Genomic DNA, 18,583 nt, shown 5'->3' on the forward strand with positions numbered 1-18,583 from the left:
TATGATATCATTGGATTGAATAGGTTATATGTTTTAAGTATTGATAACTAGGTGTACTCTTTTCTGAAATCCTGTTATTGCAGAATGGGTAAAAGAGCTTCAGATTTTAGATGTCTCTCATTTCAGTTTTTCCCTAATCAAACTGGTATTTTCTTTACTTTTAAGAGTACATGTATAAGAGGAGAGACATAGGTTTCCTCCCTTTCAATTAGATGGTTTGTGTTTAATATTTACTAAAACCAAAGAGTATGTGATTTCCGTGACTGAGAATATATCTTTTTAAATATTTATTCAGCATATAGCTCCTTTGTAGGATAATTTGTGATGCTGCATTTGATATCATCTTAGACCAGAATATATTCTATGATTTTAGGACAGTGTGACATAATAGAAAATGGGCTTTGGAATGAAAAGACCTAATAGTTTTTAAATCTGCCATTTACTAGTTGTAGGATTTCGAGTGAGTTAGAGGAAGCGTCCAGGATTGTGATATTTGTTTCTTCTGTACTTTTCTAAACTTTATTTTATTGGAATTCTTGCAATATGGAGGGAGTACTATGGTTTATTATTGCTTTAACAGTATGACTGTTTTATAACATGTTTACTATAGCAAAATTATCTCTTCTACTGAACCATGTTGTCACTTGTGTTAAGACTTTCAGTGCATTGTATTTCATTTGCATTTTCAGATCAATGAGAGACTTTTTTTTTAATGGGTGGCGAATATCCCACCATGTGGACGAGTCAATTTTTCTACCTCCCCACATCATTTCTGTAGAGCCCCAGATATTCTGTTAACAGTGAAAGTAATCTACCTATTGAAATTAGGAATAGTAGACTTCTTGGCCGTTGACACAGTACATTTGATACTCTTCACAGGACTGTAATGAGATATAACTTGGTATTAAAATATGAGCATTGAACCTGTAAAATGTTCAACTTGCAAATAAGGGTAATGTGATGGAGGCTGTCTCCGCTGATAAAAAATGAATATCACAAGGTTCATTATCTAGCTTCTAGAGTTATTCTTAAAACTATTTCTGTAATGTTATGGATGGAAACATAAAAAAAAGAGCAAATGTTTCTGGCTTAAGACTTTTGTTACTTGAGGAAACTGTCTTCTATAGCAGTGATCTCCACCCTTTTTGGCACCAGGGATCAGTTTTGTGGAAGACAATTTTTCCACAGACCAGGGGTTGGGGAGGATAGTTTCCAGATGAAACTGTTCCATCTCAGACCATCAGGCATTAGATTCTCATTAGCAGCACACAACCTAGGTCCCTCATGCGCACCGTTCACAACAGGGTTCACGCTTCTGTGAGAATCTGATGCCACTGCTGATCTGACAGGAGGCAGAGCTCAGGCAGTGATACTGGTTTGCCGCTCCTCATGTCCAGCTGTGCAACCCCATTCCCAACAAGCCGGTCCGCAGCTCTGGGGGTTGGGGACCCCTATTCTACAATGTTAATTTTATGGGTGTTTTATGGTTAAAAAAATTATCAAGAAGATTGATACTTAATAAGAGCATAACTGTTCTACAACACTTAATTTATAAAAGTATCTTTTCTGAAACCTTTGTGGCATTGAGGTAAAAGGTGACTTTTAAATACAGGTTTTGATGTCAAGAATTATTCATCCCTAATACAGTTTTTAAAAATCATATTAATTCCAAAATTGGGTACTTAAATTGTTCTCTGTGGTTTTGCATACATAGCACTTAGTGTACATATTTTAGTGTGTATGCATATATTTTAGTTACTGTTTGCTGCACTTATTAACCTGATAAAACAAGATGTTGGAAGTACAAATAATATTCACGTGGTCTACTATGATGTTTGCTTGCCTATAAATAGTTAAAAATGTAGCTAATGATGATACAGTACTTATATTTTTAGTGGCCTTTAGTAGTTTAACCGTGGTTACAATATAATACTTTGAAAAAATTTGGAAAATACAGGAAAATATTAATATAAAGAAAAAAATACCATTATTTAAAACTGTTGCTTGGAACTAAATTATGTTTATTTCTGTCTCCAGATGTTTCTGTCTCTGATTATCTTAGTATGGGTGTGTGTATGCATACATATATCAAAACACATTTAGAGGTCTCAAATAAAAGACTGCCTGATCTCAGGGTGAGTGAAGTCTTGACAATAAGCTTAAAACAAAGAAGAAACCATACTAAAAATATAGATTCCTCTGACTTCAGTTTTTTAAAAAGGAATGAAATTTTAAAGGCAAACTGGGAAAAATACTTCTCAATCTGTTTCAGTTTCCTCCTTATTCCTTTGTTAGCAGTTAGTACCACATTATACCTATACTTTACCTTTTCCCTTGGTGTATAGTTCTGTTTTAGCAAAGCATATTCTTGAACTTTTAAGAGGAAAAGATATCAATAAGGACTGCTCAAGTTCTTTCTTGTTAATTATTTTACCGATGATTCTTAATGTAGATAAGAAGTATTGACTATCTGTAAGTAAAAGCCTCATTTTAGCTTTTAACCAATTCTGCCTCTAAAAACTGGACTGAAACTTATCAAGTAAAATAATTTTATATTATATGAGTGCCAAGTAGTCAAATAAGCAGAAAATGGGGAATAAAGAGGAGGGCTACAATGAACACTAATAATTTACAAACTGAATAGTTGACCGTTGACTAACTGAATATTGGCTGTGTTTACATAGCTGTGGAAGCATATGTTAGTCCATTTTCATGCTGCTGATAAAGACATACCCAAGTCTGGGACGAAAAAGAGGTTTAATTGGACTTACAGTTCCACATGGCTGGGGAGGCCCCAGAGTCATGACAGGAGGTGAAAGGCACTTTTTACATGGCAGCGGCAAGAGAAAATGAGGAAGAAGCAAAAGCGGAAACCCCTGATAAGACCATCAGATCTCGTGAGACTTATTCACTACTAAGAACAGTATGAGGGAAAACGCCCTCATGATTCAAATTATCTCCCACTCAGTCCCTCCCACAACACGTGGGAATTATGGGAGTACAATTCAATATGAGATTTGGGTGGAGACACGGAGCCAAACCATATCAAAGCATGTGTGCAAAACTTGAGGACGGTAGCTTCTCACAGTTGGCATAAAGATCTAGTGAGTCAGTGTTGCTGAGTTGTACAGAGTTAAGTTGCTGGAGTGTTCTGAGAAGCAAATGTAAAAATGGGTAAAAGACTGTGGAAACAACAAACAGTTTTATAAATATAAACAATAATGATTGTGTCTATGGATTTTATTCTTGTATTCTTCATTCTTTGGTCATTCCATCTTTCATTCTCTCTGTTAACTTTCTTTTTGGCCTAATATTAGAGTCCGTTAAGATTTGGTATTGTTAACCGGTTATACTGCTGAACTACCCAGTAGTTGTAACTGTTAAATTTAAACAGTGTGATCCTAATAATTACCTATCTTTATCAGGACAGAGAAACCTACTCTTCAGGTCACTCATTTTCAAGACTTTTGTTTTAAGCAAAGAGAAAGTTAATATATTGAGTAAGCCTAGATAGAACATATGTGAGAAGGGCTCATTTTGTACTTTCTGGTGACTATTAGATTGTTCTCAAAATTACAGATACTTTTTAATACTGGTGAAGAAATGTCAAAATTACAGCGACATTTTTTCCCCTGGTTTACATTCTCTTGTGAAAGAGCAGCATTTCTTAAAAGTTGTTTTTCTTCTTTTACTTTCCCTCCATTATTACATTCTCATGTCTGTTTATGTTTGCAGAGATGAAATACAGATAAAAATCTAGAGATAAAAGGTTATTGATGGTGACAGCAGAAATGTTAAAAATCATTAGATATTTTGTGGGTCAAGTTTTCTTTTGATAATACTGTCAAACTGGTTTAAAATAATATACAGAAAAATTTTTTGGTGTTATCAAAGTATTCTTCGTTACTTTCTTAAGTGTTATAATGATAATTACATGAAAGGAAATGTAAGTAGAAAAGCCTGTATCCAAAGACTTTTAGCCTTCAACAGAAGGTCATAATAATGGCCTATACTTTAAAAAAACAAGAACTGAGTGTAAAGAGATAACTTTTTAAAATTTCAAGTTAGGAATCTCAATTTAGGATTGGTGAAAGTCCGTAAGTCACTTGTTTGATTGTAGTGTTAGTTTAAATGGTATGAAATTTATTGGTAAGCGGGGTGTCTTTTTCTGTAATTTTGTTTGCAGTTCAAATTCTAGACCTTTGTCTGGAGGATTGTTTGTGTGTGTGTTTAAGAAACCGTTGAGAGTGCCCCCTCTAGCGTCTGTGATATATTCTTAAAACATCCATGTCAGAAGTTTTCAGAATTAAAAAGCCGTTTTTTTCCTTTCAAATCTGGACATAAATTTTTATTTTTATTTTTAGCACAGAAGAATGTTTTTTTTTTTAAAAGGTCACTGGAATTGTGGGTAGGGCATAGATTGAGGGCGGTAGAAAACATGAGAAAGGAAGGATCAAAATACCATTTCTACCTTTTTGGAAATAGTTATTTTTAAATGACCTGGAATAAGGCCAAACCATACAGTGTTGTTTTTAGTTTACGTTTGTTTCTGAATTAATTGAAGCTTAAAATACTTTGTTTTGGAATTCTTTATGCCATCAGATCTCATCTTCGGGGGGTTCTTTGCAGTTTCTGAAAGCAACAGCTTCATTGGAAAATAGCTTTTTTCTGGGGAGGGGAGTAGGAGACAGGGTCTTGTTCTCTGTCGCCTCAACCTCCTGGGCTCATGCAGTCCTCCCACCTCAGTGTCCTGAGAAGTTGGGACCACAGGTAGACACTACCACGCCCGGCAAATTTTTGTATTTTTTGTAGTGACGGAGTTTTGCCATGTTGGCCAGGCTGGTAAGTGAACTTCTAGACTCAAGTGATCCACCTGCCTCATCTTCCCAAAGTGCTAGGGATTACAGGTAGGAGCCACTGCACCTGGCCTGGAAAATAACTTTAAAATAGATCTGGATTCTTCGTGTAAGCGTTCTGTTATTTTTTTGTTTTGTATTTGCCATATCCTTCTGTGGTTATACTTAATAATAACTATTTCGTGAGTATGTGCTGATGGCTCCCATTGTTTTTCAACCAAAGAAATGAGATTCTTAGATTATTGGCTCTCTGCCACCTCTCCCTCTAAACACAGCACTCACACAGGCCTTCAGCTAAGAATCTGGTGAAGGGTTACGGAAACAGAACCTTTCTTACTTGACCCATGGGCCTTTGTCGGTTGAACAAGGAAAGTAGTGTTCTGAAAGCTACAACATTTATGAAGGCTCTGGTAAAAATATTTCATGTATATGGACTGGAGATTAACTTCTTTCATCTTGTTCTCCAACAAATTAAACAATGCAAAGAGATTTCAAGTGCATTCTTGGTAATGAAATGCTTGGGTGAATTATAATCCTAATTGCTATTGTTCATTTTCACAGCTGCATTTTGACACTTTTAACTGCCTAAGCCATGCATTCTTCAGCCACCAGGATAAACAAAAGCATTCTGAAATTCATCTTTTTGTGGCATCTTAAATTGTGAATCTGTTATTGGCTGCCTTAGTTTTATTTTGGTTCCATGGTTAATAAGATTAGGAGGAAACTTATTCTTCTACATTTATACATAAAACTGTTGTAATAGAACCATTACTGGATTTTAACGAAAATGTATTCCTTAGTGGTCTTAACATTTTTAAGTGGGGGTGGGCAGTGGAGATTATGGATTTATTTTAGTCCTGGGGAAGGAATTTGTATTTATTTTATCACATTAATTGGTATCTTAGGAGGCAGTTTTCTCCAAGATTTGAAAGAAAATAATAGGATTTTGCTTTTCTTCCATAGAAGAACAGTGTCCTGAATTTAAATCTGAAAGCCAGATTGATTCAGTTTTTTGGCAAGTCGCACTTATATGCATAATGGTTCCTTTAAAATTTGATCCAAACCTGTTTGTTGGTCTGTTCTATAAACATGAAGACATTGAAGTGTTTGCAATAAATGTGAAATTTATATTTAAGATATTTGAGTGCCAATTTCAACCAAACCTTCCTTATTCTAAAAATAGAACTTTCTGATGACTGAAAAGCCATATAGCAAAAGTGGGGTATATGTATGTAATAGTTACCAAATTCTGATTTTTCACTATTTCTAAGACTTAATGCTAAGTGGAAGAATTGAATTACCATATTCACAGACACCTGTTATAACAATTGTTTGGTAATAATTGGAGCTTTCGATGTCAAATGAATACTACTACAGAATGTCACAGTTTTGCAGTATTTCTTTATTCTCAAAATGTCTTTGAATCCTTAAATTCATATAAGCATGAGAAACTCCATTTTGACAACCAAACATTTTGCCATCTCATGTCTTAATTTTATTTTTTCCAAAGTAAATTCTTTCATATAAAAATATTACGTGATGTTTTTAAATTCTCCTAATAGATGGTTATTTTATATATATTACCTTTTGTGTTTTGGAGACAGGGTCTTGCTCTGCTGCTCAGGCTGGAGTACAGTTGGGTGGTCATGGCTCCCTGAAGCCTTGACCTCCTGGGATCAAGCAATCTTCCCACCTCAGCCTCCCTGGTAGCTGGGACTACAGGTGCACGCCAACACGTCTGGCTAATTTTCAATTTTTTGTTTTTGTTTTTAGAGACCAGATTTCACTGTGTTGCCCAGGCTGGTGTTGGTTATTATATTTAATAGTAATAATAGCTAACATTTACTGAGTACTTCCTGTATGTCAGACACTGTGCTAAATAAACACCATTTGCTGTGCTAGCCTTTGAGGTAGTATGCTTATTTATTCCCATTTTATGGTTAAGGAAACTGAGATTAAGATAATTAAAATAATTTTGCCAAAGGTCACATAGTAAGTGATTGGAATCAGATCTTTCTGACTCCTGAGGCCCAGATCATTGCCAAAGTCCTAAGGGAAAGTTAAGTGTGCATCATACATTCTCCTGATGGAATATTATGCAGCCAGTAAAAGTGAGGGTTACAGTGAATATATGACATAGAAGTGCATATGATAGAGTAAACGAAAAAAGACTAAGAGATTACAGTTCAACATTTATAGTGGTTCTAAACATCTGTAGGTATCTTTGATTTATTCTTTTTAAAAAACGTGATATAGATACTGTTTAGCTGTTACATAATTTTGCCTAATTTATAGGATTTCTATAAGCAGGAAACATAAGCCTGCATTGCATGTAAACCAGATCTGGTCAAGAAACTTGACAACTTAGTTTTATAATAGACTCTAGCATGTTCATTTTTTTATTTTTAATTTGACCCTCAGCCATTTTTTACTGGACTTATGCCAGCTCTAATGCAGTCTCTCATCTGTATTCTTGAAGACTAATGGAATAGTAAAATCAGCTTAAAGATAACTTAAGTGTGTTACATAGTGTGCTTGGGGTAGCTTGTGCACAAAAGATGTTTTCTCTCCCACCCTGTAGAGGTAGCTCATTAAGACACCCCGTAGTGTCATTATTAAGTTTTCATGTGTTTCTCAGTTTTGATGCTAATCTTTGTGCGTATGTGCGTGCATTTTTTTCCTCTGCAGCACCAATGTGGTTATGAATTATTCAGAGATCGAGTCTAAGGTTCGAGAGGCAACGAACGATGATCCTTGGGGACCTTCTGGGCAACTCATGGGAGAGATTGCCAAGTAAGTGATAATTTGACTCAGCAGTGCAGAAAAAAATCAAAGTATCTTAACACAGAAATGTGAAATTTGCTTTCAGATTTAAACTGTTTGGCTGTCAGAATATAAATTTTGCATAATCATTCAGATAGTAATGTAGAAAGTTTCAGATAGTAATGTGGAAAGTTTTATGCAGTCCATTCCCCTTAAAAATTTGGCTCAAAAACGAAACCCACAATGTATCTTTTTCAATTAAGTTTTGAGATATGCTATAGCTCACCATGTAAAATTTTGGCAAATATATATAAAATAATTTGCAGTGCAAGTTAGAAAAATTTTTTTCTGTGAACATCTGGGACACTGTACCAGTGAATGAAGAGCTTGCAAATATGATATTAATTAAATTATTAATTGCGAAGTATTGATTAATTAGTGGGACTTACATATGTGCCAGGTAGTGTATAAAACATAGGGAAAACATTTTCAAGGAAGTACATAATCTTCTAAATTTTTTGAATTATGTTTATTAATTTTTAAAAATGCTTCGGGGAAACACCAAATTAGAACAAGTCTGCCATCTACTGTCAAAATTAATATACTGCAGACTCTTAAAAGAAGATGATTCTTTTTTCAGGGCTACATTTATGTATGAACAATTTCCAGAACTTATGAACATGCTTTGGTCACGAATGTTAAAAGACAACAAAAAGAATTGGAGAAGAGTTTATAAGGTATGAACACAAATCTGCTTTAATTACTTGACATGTTGAAAACAAATGCTGGAAATTTAAAGTGTATATACATAGGTGGTTTTGAAGTATATTAAATCCTAGAATAGAATAATCGAAAACACATGAAAGAAATAGATTTGTTATTTGTGTTCTATTATCTAGTCATCATGAACAACTGTTCTGAATGAGAAATTCTTAATACTTCTAAATGTTGATTATTTCTTAAAATTTTTCCTACTAAAATGTTGATGCATGTCAAAAATAATGCATCTATAGTAGTGTGCATGTTTAGTGTATGAGCAGTTAAGATGAATACCACAGTCTGAATGGTTTGTCATCTACATAGACATTTACCGAATTTATGGTAGTAGTCTCACAGTATTCTGTATCACAAATGTTCAAAATGTAATTCTAATTTTAAATTTGTGAATATGAACTTTTTATCAGATTCCTTTTGTTTAGTTCTGATCTCATATAATGCAGAATTCTATAGTAATATAGTCATCTGTGCTTCTATACCTACCATATTTTCTTGCTTCTTCAGAATGTTTTTCTTTGCTATCCAAAATGACATAATTTGGCTTTTAGGATTGAAAATCTATGTGTTAGTTTCATGTTTTTTTATGTTATTTCTTTCTGAAAACATTCAGTGTCATTCCCTTAGGTTGCATGGTAGGTGTGATGAAATAATTGAAATATCGTAAATTAAATTTGCTTTTGGTTTTTTGTTTTTTTTTAATTCTTGGGTAGACTCCTTTTTTAAAGAATACAGTCATATGTACCACATAAGGACATTTTAGTCAGTGATGGTCTGCTTGTATGACAGTGGTCCCATTGGATTATAATACTGTATTTTTTCTGTACTTTTTCTATGTTTAGATACAAAAATACTCAGCATTGTGTTACAGCTGCCTATAGTAGTCATTACAGTAACAATGTTGCACAGGTTTGTAGCTGAGGAGCAATAGGTTGTCCTATAGATCGTCAGTGTGTAGCAGGACATACCATCTAGGTTTGTGTAAGTACACTCTGTGATATTAGTATAGTGACGAAATTTCCTAATGGCACATTACGCAGAACATATCCCTATCATTAAGTGACACATGGCTGTAAATTACTGGTAGGAGGAGGTTTTGTGTCCCTCAGTTTTACCAACCTAACTAGATTTTTTTTGTTTTTGCCACCCTCTCCTCTCTGCCTAACTAGATTTTCATATACCTAATCAAGTGAGGTTTGTTCCAAGCAATGTTAAGTTCAAATTGTACAATTTATTATATAGTATATTCACAAAGTTTTGTAGGAGTAACTACTATCTAATTCCAGAACATTGTTGTCACCCTATGAAGAAACGCTATACCCATTAGCAGTCATTCTAAATTTACATTTTAACAAAATTTAGTTTGGGGCCAGGGGTTGGTTGTTGGTTGTTTGTTTTTGAGACAGTCTGGCTTTGTCACCCAAGCCAGAATGCAGTGGCGTGACCTTGGCTCACTGCAGTCTTGACCTCCTGGGCTCAAGAGATCCTCCTGCCTCAATCCCGTAAGTACCTGGGACTATTGGCGTGTGCCTCAATCAATACCCAGCTATTTTTGTTTGTTTGTTTGTTTTGTAAAGACATCTCACTATTTTGCAAATTTTTCTACAGGTTTTATTATTATTATTATTATTATTATTTGGTAACAACTTTTTTTTTTTTGGAGACAGTCTCTCTGTCGCCAAGGCTGGAGTGCAGTGGTGCAGGCTGAGCTCACTGCAACCTCCACCTTCTGGGTTCTAGTGATTTTTGTGCCTCATCCACCTGAGTAGCTGGGATTACAGGCGTGGGCCACTGTGCCCAGCTAATTTTTGTATTTTTAGTAGAGACGAGGTTTCACCATGTTGCCCAGTCTGGTCTCAAATTCCTGACCTCAAGTCATCCGCCCACCTCGGCCTCCTAGAAAGTGCTGAGGTTACAGGCATGAGCCACGGAGCCTGGCCACAACCTTTTAAAACAAAAGCCACATAATTAACCTCAAAATTAAATTTTATCTGGGGAAAATACTATAGGATTGCTTAATTACCAAATAATTTCTGGCAATTCAGTTCCATAATGCTCAGATAAAAAGTAAAAACTGAGTCAGCTTTCTAAAACCTTATTGTCTATTTATATCATGCATTCAGATATTTTGAACATCAGAGTTTAAGTCTTTGACACATAGTATCCAGATGATTTATAATTATTTACTATGCTTAATATAAGAGGAACTTCAAATTGATTATGTAAGTTCTAGATTATGTGTTTAGAGTCTAATGTAAAGAAACCTCACCACCAGCATGAAGATTCTTTGTTTGCTGTGTTAGAAGTATTTTTTTTAACCATTTACCAAAGCTCTACTGACTTTATTTCATTAAATCATTTAGTGCTTTGTATTTTTACAGTCGTTGCTGCTCCTAGCTTACCTCATAAGGAATGGATCAGAGCGTGTTGTTACAAGTGCCAGAGAACACATTTATGATTTACGATCCCTGGAAAATTACCACTTTGTAGGTGAGCAATAGAAAAACCTTATAAGCAAATTAAAACAGTAGTTGGAGTTGTCAGTCACCTGAACCAGCTTAGAAGCTTCTCTGCTCTAATTAGAATGTGACTGTTGCTGGTTGTGTGACGAGTGCAGAATCCAAGACGTGGGGCCCTAGAGTATTAATTAGTGAAGACAAGAACTTGCAGAAAAGACTGGCTAATAACAACAGAACCAACACAACATGAGTGTTCGGGTTTATATTAAAATATGCACTGGAGACTGGTCCCCTGTGGTGTCCATAAAGGAATAGCTTTAATCATATGGGAAGAAAAGGTTAGAGCTCCAAAACACACACATCTGTTTGAAGCTGGGTTTTTTTCCCTCCCACCAAATAATATTTACTGTGCAAAGGCAGCAAGGCCACAGTGTGTTTTGAATGTGAAAGAGGCTGGAGAATGAAGCACATTTCAGTTTGTAGCGTACCCCAGTTGTAAGCACTTTAAAAATTCAGTTTTTGAGCTACACTAAAACCTGATAATTAGTGTTCCAGACTTGTACTGGAGAAACCAAGACATTTGTGTGCTTTTCAGTTATTAACATGCTAAAGTGATTCTTCCTTTGGTTTGTTTTCTTAAAATATGATAGAAAAACACAATAGCACTTATGGATATGTCTATTTTGTGTGGTCATCATCAGTAATCCTTTCTAGTGAATCTTTAATTGACCTTGCATAGTACCGTTGTCTGTGGTCCTTTTTAGTTCATCTTTACATGCTCTTATAAGCCAAAATTCCATTTTAGAACTTATAATTTGCTGAGGAGGAAATGACAAAGTTAAATAGCACAACTTGCTTCTTTTTATTTTTTTTTAAATATTGAAGGTTTCTTATGTTGAAGTTTTTGAGTCTGTTTTTTTATCTTAAAGAGCTTGATACATATTAAGTGAATTCTTAGGTTTTGCTTCTCTCTTACCATCCTTATAGATGAGCATGGCAAGGATCAAGGTATAAATATTCGACAGAAGGTGAAGGAATTAGTTGAATTTGCCCAGGATGACGACAGACTTCGTGAAGAGCGAAAAAAAGCAAAGAAGAACAAAGACAAATATGTTGGGGTTTCCTCAGACAGTGTTGGAGGATTCAGATACAGTGAGTATCAAAGACAAGCTGACACCTAAGCATCAGCTTAACTTCTTGAGTATATTTTAAGAATCAGTGAAATACCAAAGACCAAAATGCTAATTTTCTTTTCTAGGAATACATAGAATACTAAAATACACACAGTACTAATTTTGGCTTCTACCAACACATGAATCTTCCTATTTTTTAACTTGTGGGTTTGGCAATAGGATTTTAACCATTAATGGCTAATTAAATGACTGCGTACTTTGTGGTGACATACAGAGATAAAAACACATGTATACCCTTCCCTCTTAGGCTTACCATTCTTTTAAAAAGAAAGGGAAGAAAGTTTCTATAACTTAGAGTTTAGAGTATAAAAATATAAAGTTTGATCAGGAGATTCATCTTTCTAATTTGAAACCAATTTAGCTATATTTTTGGCCCAAAGCAGATAAGCTTCCTGTCAGTCATTCCAGCCTCAGTCTCTCTTTCCTTATTTAAGCATTGCATAATTTGACATATAAAAGATGACTGACAGTACTCTCAGATTTTCATCTAGGCCTATTGCTTTGTTTATTCTTCCCAGTACATTTAAGAGCAGCTAGAACATTCATCTTTCATGTTTATTTTTAATGTAATAATGTAGTTTCTCTAAAATAGGGCATAGGTGCTTGAAGCAGATACACAAAATCAGAACTGTCTTTCACGGCATGTCCCTTTGGACTTGTTCTGTCTTCTGTGAGCTCTGACAATCTCTTGGTCATTTTGTGTATATGCAGACAGGCCAGTGCTGTGTATTTTAGCAGCTGTTCACTGAGGCTCTCCAGCTCCCCCCTACCCATATATGTTTATATTTGGATTATATTGAGGTCTTGTATCTCCTTCAGTGGAACCAAGTAAAAATCTTAACATATAAAATATACTTACTCATTTGTTCCTCTGCTTTCCGCTCTCAAAGAAAAAATACTGCATTTAATTAGCTGTTTAAGGATGTTTCTAACAGCAGAAAAATTCCCTTTTTTATATTGAAACATCATATGCAAGTCAGGTTTTTCTTTTTCTTTTTCTTTTTTTGACAGGGCTAATTCATAGGCAGTGCAACCAGAGTCAGCCACAAGTCGGTTTTTGAATTGGGCAAAAGTATTTCTCCTAAAGCATATAAGTAATGTTTTGGAGTTTCTATTTGGGGAAGTCTGAAGTTTTTGGATTATTTACCCAAGTAGTAATTTTATTCTTTAGTTTTTTCAAAGTAGTTATAGCAACTTAATGTGTTTTTTTTTTATTATTATTATTATACTTTAAGTTCCAGGGTACATGTGCATAACGTACAGGTTTGTTACATATGTATACTTGTGCCATGTTGGTGTGCTGCACCCATCAACTCGTCAGCACCCGTCAACTCGTCATTTACAACTTAATGTGTTTTTAATAGAAATTGCTATTTGAAACTTATTTCCACACTATTCTTGCTTGTATCTTTCTTTTTGCCAGTATGATATATAATTATATCAGCTAAACTTAGAAAATTGAATACGTTTTCAAACTCAAATGCACTAACTGCAGCATCTGTATTAAAGGTAGAGTTGGATATCCTGTGTGTTTGCATCACATTCTTTTGCTAAGTTATTGTTCATGGTTTATATTATTCAGACTTAACTAATCACTATTAGCAGTTTTGTGTTTTTTCTTTTCTTTTTGAGATGGAGTCTCGCTCTGTCGTCCAGGCTGGAATGCAGTGGCACCATCTCGGCTCACTGCAAGCTCTGCCTCCCAGGTTCATGCCATTCTCCTGCCTCAGCCTCCCGAGTAGCTGGGATTACAGGCACCCACCACCACGCCTGGCTAATTTTTTGTATTTTTAGTAGAGATGGGGTTTCACCATGTTGGCCAGGATGGTCTCGATCTCCTGACCTTGTGATCCGCCCACCTCAGCCTCCCAAAGTGCTGGGATTATAGGCGTGAGCAACCATGCCTGGCCTGTGTTTTTCCTTTTTCTTTCTTTCTTTTTTTTTTTTTTTAGGAGTCTCGCTCTGTCACCCAGGCTGGAGTGCGGTGGTGCAACCTCAGCTCACTGCAACCTCCGCCTCCCGGATTGAAGTGATTCTCCTGCCTCATCCTCCTGAGAAGCTGGGACCACAGGCGGGAGCCACCATGCCTTGCCGATTTTTGTATTTTTAGTAGAGACAGGGTTTCGCCACGTCAGCCAGGCTGGTCTCAAACTCCTGACCTCAAGTGATCCACCCACCTCAGCCTCCCAGAGTGCTGGGATTAGAGGCGTAAGCCACCATGCCGGGCCAGTTTTGTGTTTTTTCATTCTGACATTAGATAATGTCTTGCCAGTATCCAGTATCTTTAGCACTAATTCAGTATGATATTGACCATGCTAATCAGTTTGGTTTTCATCCACTTCCATTTTTTGTGTAAATTTGTTTCTTTCCAAAGTCTAGTTCATCACACTGTTGTTGAAATGTACATACACGTGGTTGGAAAATCACTTATTTTTTAAAAATTGTCCTGTTTTAAATTTTGTCTAGAAAACTTCATTTTGTCGTGTTTTCTTTAAGTTGATGGTCACTTCCAGATTCAGTAAATATGTTAAAATCCTTAAACATTTACAGAAAATTTTAGCCTTGCAATTTTAGCAGGCAATTCAACAGAATGATTTTGTTCAATCTCCAAAGGCTGTGTATACTTTTAGATCCTATAAGCAAATGTTCAACACAAAAGCTTCATTAGCCACTTTTCAGTTATTTTGTTGTTCCTCATTGTCCTTCTTTTCTTCCAACCTGCCTTAATTTTGAATGTTTTCTTTTTTTAAAAAACCTTACGTGCTCTCTGTACCTTCTACTCTTGCTTCTTAAGTTGAATTTGGACATGGAAATAAAAGAATTTCATTTTGTGTCCATAATTCCTATGTCTCCTTCAGGGCCCTAAGGGCAAGGACTAAAACAAATCTTGACATTTTGGGTTTTTTGTTTACTGCCAGGATCTATTCTCTGCATTCGCAAATTCACACAGAGGCTTTAGGTTTCACCAGTCTCTGCATATGTTTGGAATGGATGTTTGAATTGGTTGACACTGTTCTGAACTATTGTTTGAGCATACTTCCTGATTCTAGCGTGTGTACTTTTTGGTAGTTAGAGTAATCCTTTCTTTGTACAGTAATGACGGAATGCTTTCCCATCCTTTGAAAATTCATTGAATTATTATTTTAGTTTGATACTGAGGAATGACAGTTATTGAGACCTTTTAGCTTATTGGGACATGTGGCATTCAGAGTGGAGTTCCCTCAGATTGTATTTTTTAAGACACTGTTGCTATCCAATACTTTTCTGAAAATTGGGAAACCATTAAGGGACAGGAATAAAATATATTAAGTGGCTTTTGTAAAAACAAAAAGATTTTCATTTCTCTTTTGCTTATATAGCTTGTGTTGGTTTTGAGTTTTCCACTGCTCCTTTCAGTAGCCTTTAAGAATTTCCTGATATGCTGCGCTGTGCATTAAGGTTGTGTAAGTATTCATAAACAAAAGCTTTTGAATCTGCATTCCTGCCACTTAATGACTGGCATTACGTGCTATGCCTTGCTGTAATTGTGTTGATTCAGCACTGTGGGAGCTTTCTGTTTTCCTTTGAAAATGATTTTATTATGAGGAAAAGCCTGAGAAATAAGGACTTGTAGATACCTTTTGAATTTAATGTCCTTAGAGTTGCTTGTTTTTTAATGCTCTATATAGGTGAAAGATATGATCCTGAGCCCAAATCAAAATGGGATGAGGAGTGGGATAAAAACAAGAGTGCTTTTCCATTCAGTGATAAATTAGGTGAGCTGAGTGATAAAATTGGAAGCACAATTGATGACACCATCAGCAAGTTCCGGAGGAAAGATAGAGAAGACTCTCCAGAAAGATGCAGGTATTTTAACACTTTGTCTCCCAGGTCTCTTAGAAAGAGTCCTAAATTTATGCCACTGGGTTTTTGGTTTTTTGTTGGTTTTGTTTGGGGTATTAACATTATCTGAAATTGGGCCTTTTTTTTGTCTTTTTTTTTTTTTTTAAATAGACTTCATTTGTTTTTAGAGCAATTTAAGCTCACAGAAAAATTGTGCATAAAGTACAGAGAGTTGCCATATGCTCATTTCCCCTTCATAACAGGTTCTGTGAACATCTTGCATTACTATGGTGCATTTGTTGACAATTGAAAAGTCAGTATTGATACACTTATTAGCTAAAGTCTATAGTTTACATTGGGGTTTCCTATATTGTACACTTCTATGGATTTTGACAAATGCATAATATTTCTCATTACTGTGTCATATAGAATAGTTTCACTGCCCTAAATATGCCCTGTGCAGAAACGTGGAACAAGTCTTAAATGTGCAAGTCATCCTTGCACAGGGAGCCTACTAATCTTCCTATATTGTTCTGGTTTTAGTATGTGTGCTGCCGAAGCAAGCACTGTGCAACTATTTTTAAGATGCTAGGTTATACACTACTTGCAATTAGTATTGACATACTTTCCATGTTGCCAGTGTCTACTTATTTTTGAAGTTGATCCTGTGTATTTTTATGCAGGCTGGTAGTCTTCCCTTGGATTTTTTTTCCGCAGTAAAAACTTGTATAGATTATTTTGCATTTGAACCTTAGATGATCCAGGGACCTAAGATGTTAAGGGATAATGAAGTTTATATATTAAGTTTAAACATAAGTTAAAGGATTTGAAATTTAGTGCTTCCTTGACATTTCATTATGATTCTGTGTCAGTGTGTACCAGAAAAACAATCCAAATGGATTTTGAACCGGTTTTTGAGAACAGATCTGTATTTTTATAAACCACATTTTCTGATGGTAGGGCATTCGTATTTCGTTTTACATGGAACAATACTTTGAACTTTGCAGCACTTTTGTTCTTACCTACCAATATAGTTATAAACCAGTTTTTCTGACAATGTAAAGGGTAATGCATATAGCACTTAATTTACAAAGCAAATTTTACTTTGTAAATTTGACCCTTATAATTTGTGCCTCACAGTATCTCTGCTAGAGTAGCATAAGAATTTTGCCTTTATTGTTTATAAGTAAAACCTAAGATCCAGTCACACTGTGTGGAATTGCCTAAGTAACACAGTGATGGAACCAAGCCTTCAAGTGAGTTCTCGTAACTAAATACCATCTCTTTTTTTTTTACCCTGTGCCAAAAATCTTAATAATTCAGAATTAGGGATCATTAAAAAGAGGCCCAAACAAAAATACAATCTAATTAGTGTATTTTTAGGATATTTTCATATCTTTTAAATCCCTGGAATGTCTCTTCAGGAAATACAACAGAATAATGACCATAATTTCAATAATGTTTTCCAAATCAAGCCAAAATTTATACAGGCCACAAAAACATTAATGAAGAAAACAACTCCATATATTTGAAATGGGCACCATTTCCCTCCCAATGTTTAGTGTTTATAATTATCATATGCATCCTTTTTCAGTATAAAAAAGCTAGATATATAGTTGTAAAATCGTTTTATTCAAAGTGCTAAAAATAAGTTCTGGCTCTTCAAAGATCACATTCCACAGTCTTGAAAAAGAAGCATTCCAGGGCAGGCTCAGTGCCATCACTAACTGTGTTACTTTAGGCAGGTCCGGTCCACACAGTCTGATTGGGTCTTAGATTTTACTTATAAACAATAAGGCTGTGTAGGCTGGTTAGAAATCTGTGTGTGTTCTGTATTGTTACTTTCTCTCCTTTGTCCTTCTATCCTTAGTTTTTTTCTTTCTTTGTCTCCCTTCTTTTATTTCTGTTTCTCCCATGATTTTTATTTTTTATGTTGCCTTTAAGACAGGATCTCCTAGAGTTTCTAAATCTTTAATGAGTATTTAGGTTTAAAAGAGTGAAAATGCAGGGAACATGATTTATCGTGATAATGATAGGACACACCAGGAACTTTTGATCTTGAAGTATGTGTGAGAGAAGAGTAGATTTTTTGACAAAGTTGCATGTGACCTCAATCTCAATGGCACGTTACCTGAATTTCATACTTATTAGTTCACTGTTACATTCAGGAATTCTTGAACATTGATCAGATATGGAGCTTCCATTTATTTCATTGTGTGCTAGTCAGAGTTATATTCTCAACTTGTAAACAAATTATTTTGCACTGAAATAAAATTGGGCACCAAAAAAGTAAGAAATTTCAGTTTTACAGCCGGGCGCGGTGGCCCAAGCCTGTAATCCCAGCACTTTGGGAGGCTGAGACGGGCGGATCACGAGGTCAGGAGATCGAGACCATCCTGGCTAACCCGATGAAACCCCGTCTCTACTAAAAATACAAAAAAACTAGCCGGGTGAGGTGGCGGGCGCCTGTGGTCCCAGCTACTTGGGAGGCTGAGGCAGGAGAATGGTGTGAACCCGGGAGGCGGAGCTTGCAGTGAGCTGAGATCCGGCCACTGCACTCCAGCCTGGGTGACAGAGCGAGACTCCGTCTCAAAAAAAAAAAAAAAAAGAAATTTCAGTTTTACTTATAGGACTGATGGGAATCTTCAGGTCATTTGTTGTTGAGAAATTAGTAAGGGCTTTTGAATGCGTATTAGAACTTGTAGGTTCCTTAAAA

General features: G+C 35.5%; 1 protein-coding gene and 1 non-coding gene across 3 annotated transcripts in view; one reads left to right on the forward strand and one right to left on the reverse strand.

Moving 5' to 3' along the window:
- CLINT1 (clathrin interactor 1) overlaps positions 1-18,583 on the forward strand; it is a 75,984-nt gene that overhangs the window by 35,653 nt on the left and 21,748 nt on the right. For both annotated transcript variants that reach the window (XM_033180453.1, XM_033180454.1), the window contains exons 2-6: positions 7,545-7,649; positions 8,260-8,356; positions 10,775-10,883; positions 11,840-12,004; positions 15,714-15,891. In XM_033180453.1, the coding sequence (XP_033036344.1) occupies positions 7,545-7,649; positions 8,260-8,356; positions 10,775-10,883; positions 11,840-12,004; positions 15,714-15,891 (654 nt within the window). The remainder of the gene's footprint in view (positions 1-7,544; positions 7,650-8,259; positions 8,357-10,774; positions 10,884-11,839; positions 12,005-15,713; positions 15,892-18,583) is intronic.
- LOC117066201 lies at positions 16,329-16,434 on the reverse strand. Its single transcript, XR_004430189.1, has one exon. It is a non-coding gene; the product is annotated as a U6 spliceosomal RNA (small nuclear RNA).

The sequence above is a fragment of the Trachypithecus francoisi genome, unplaced genomic scaffold (assembly GCF_009764315.1).
Source record: "Trachypithecus francoisi isolate TF-2019V2 unplaced genomic scaffold, Tfra_2.0 Lachesis_group2, whole genome shotgun sequence".
In the NCBI taxonomy this organism is placed as follows: domain Eukaryota; kingdom Metazoa; phylum Chordata; class Mammalia; order Primates; family Cercopithecidae; genus Trachypithecus; species Trachypithecus francoisi.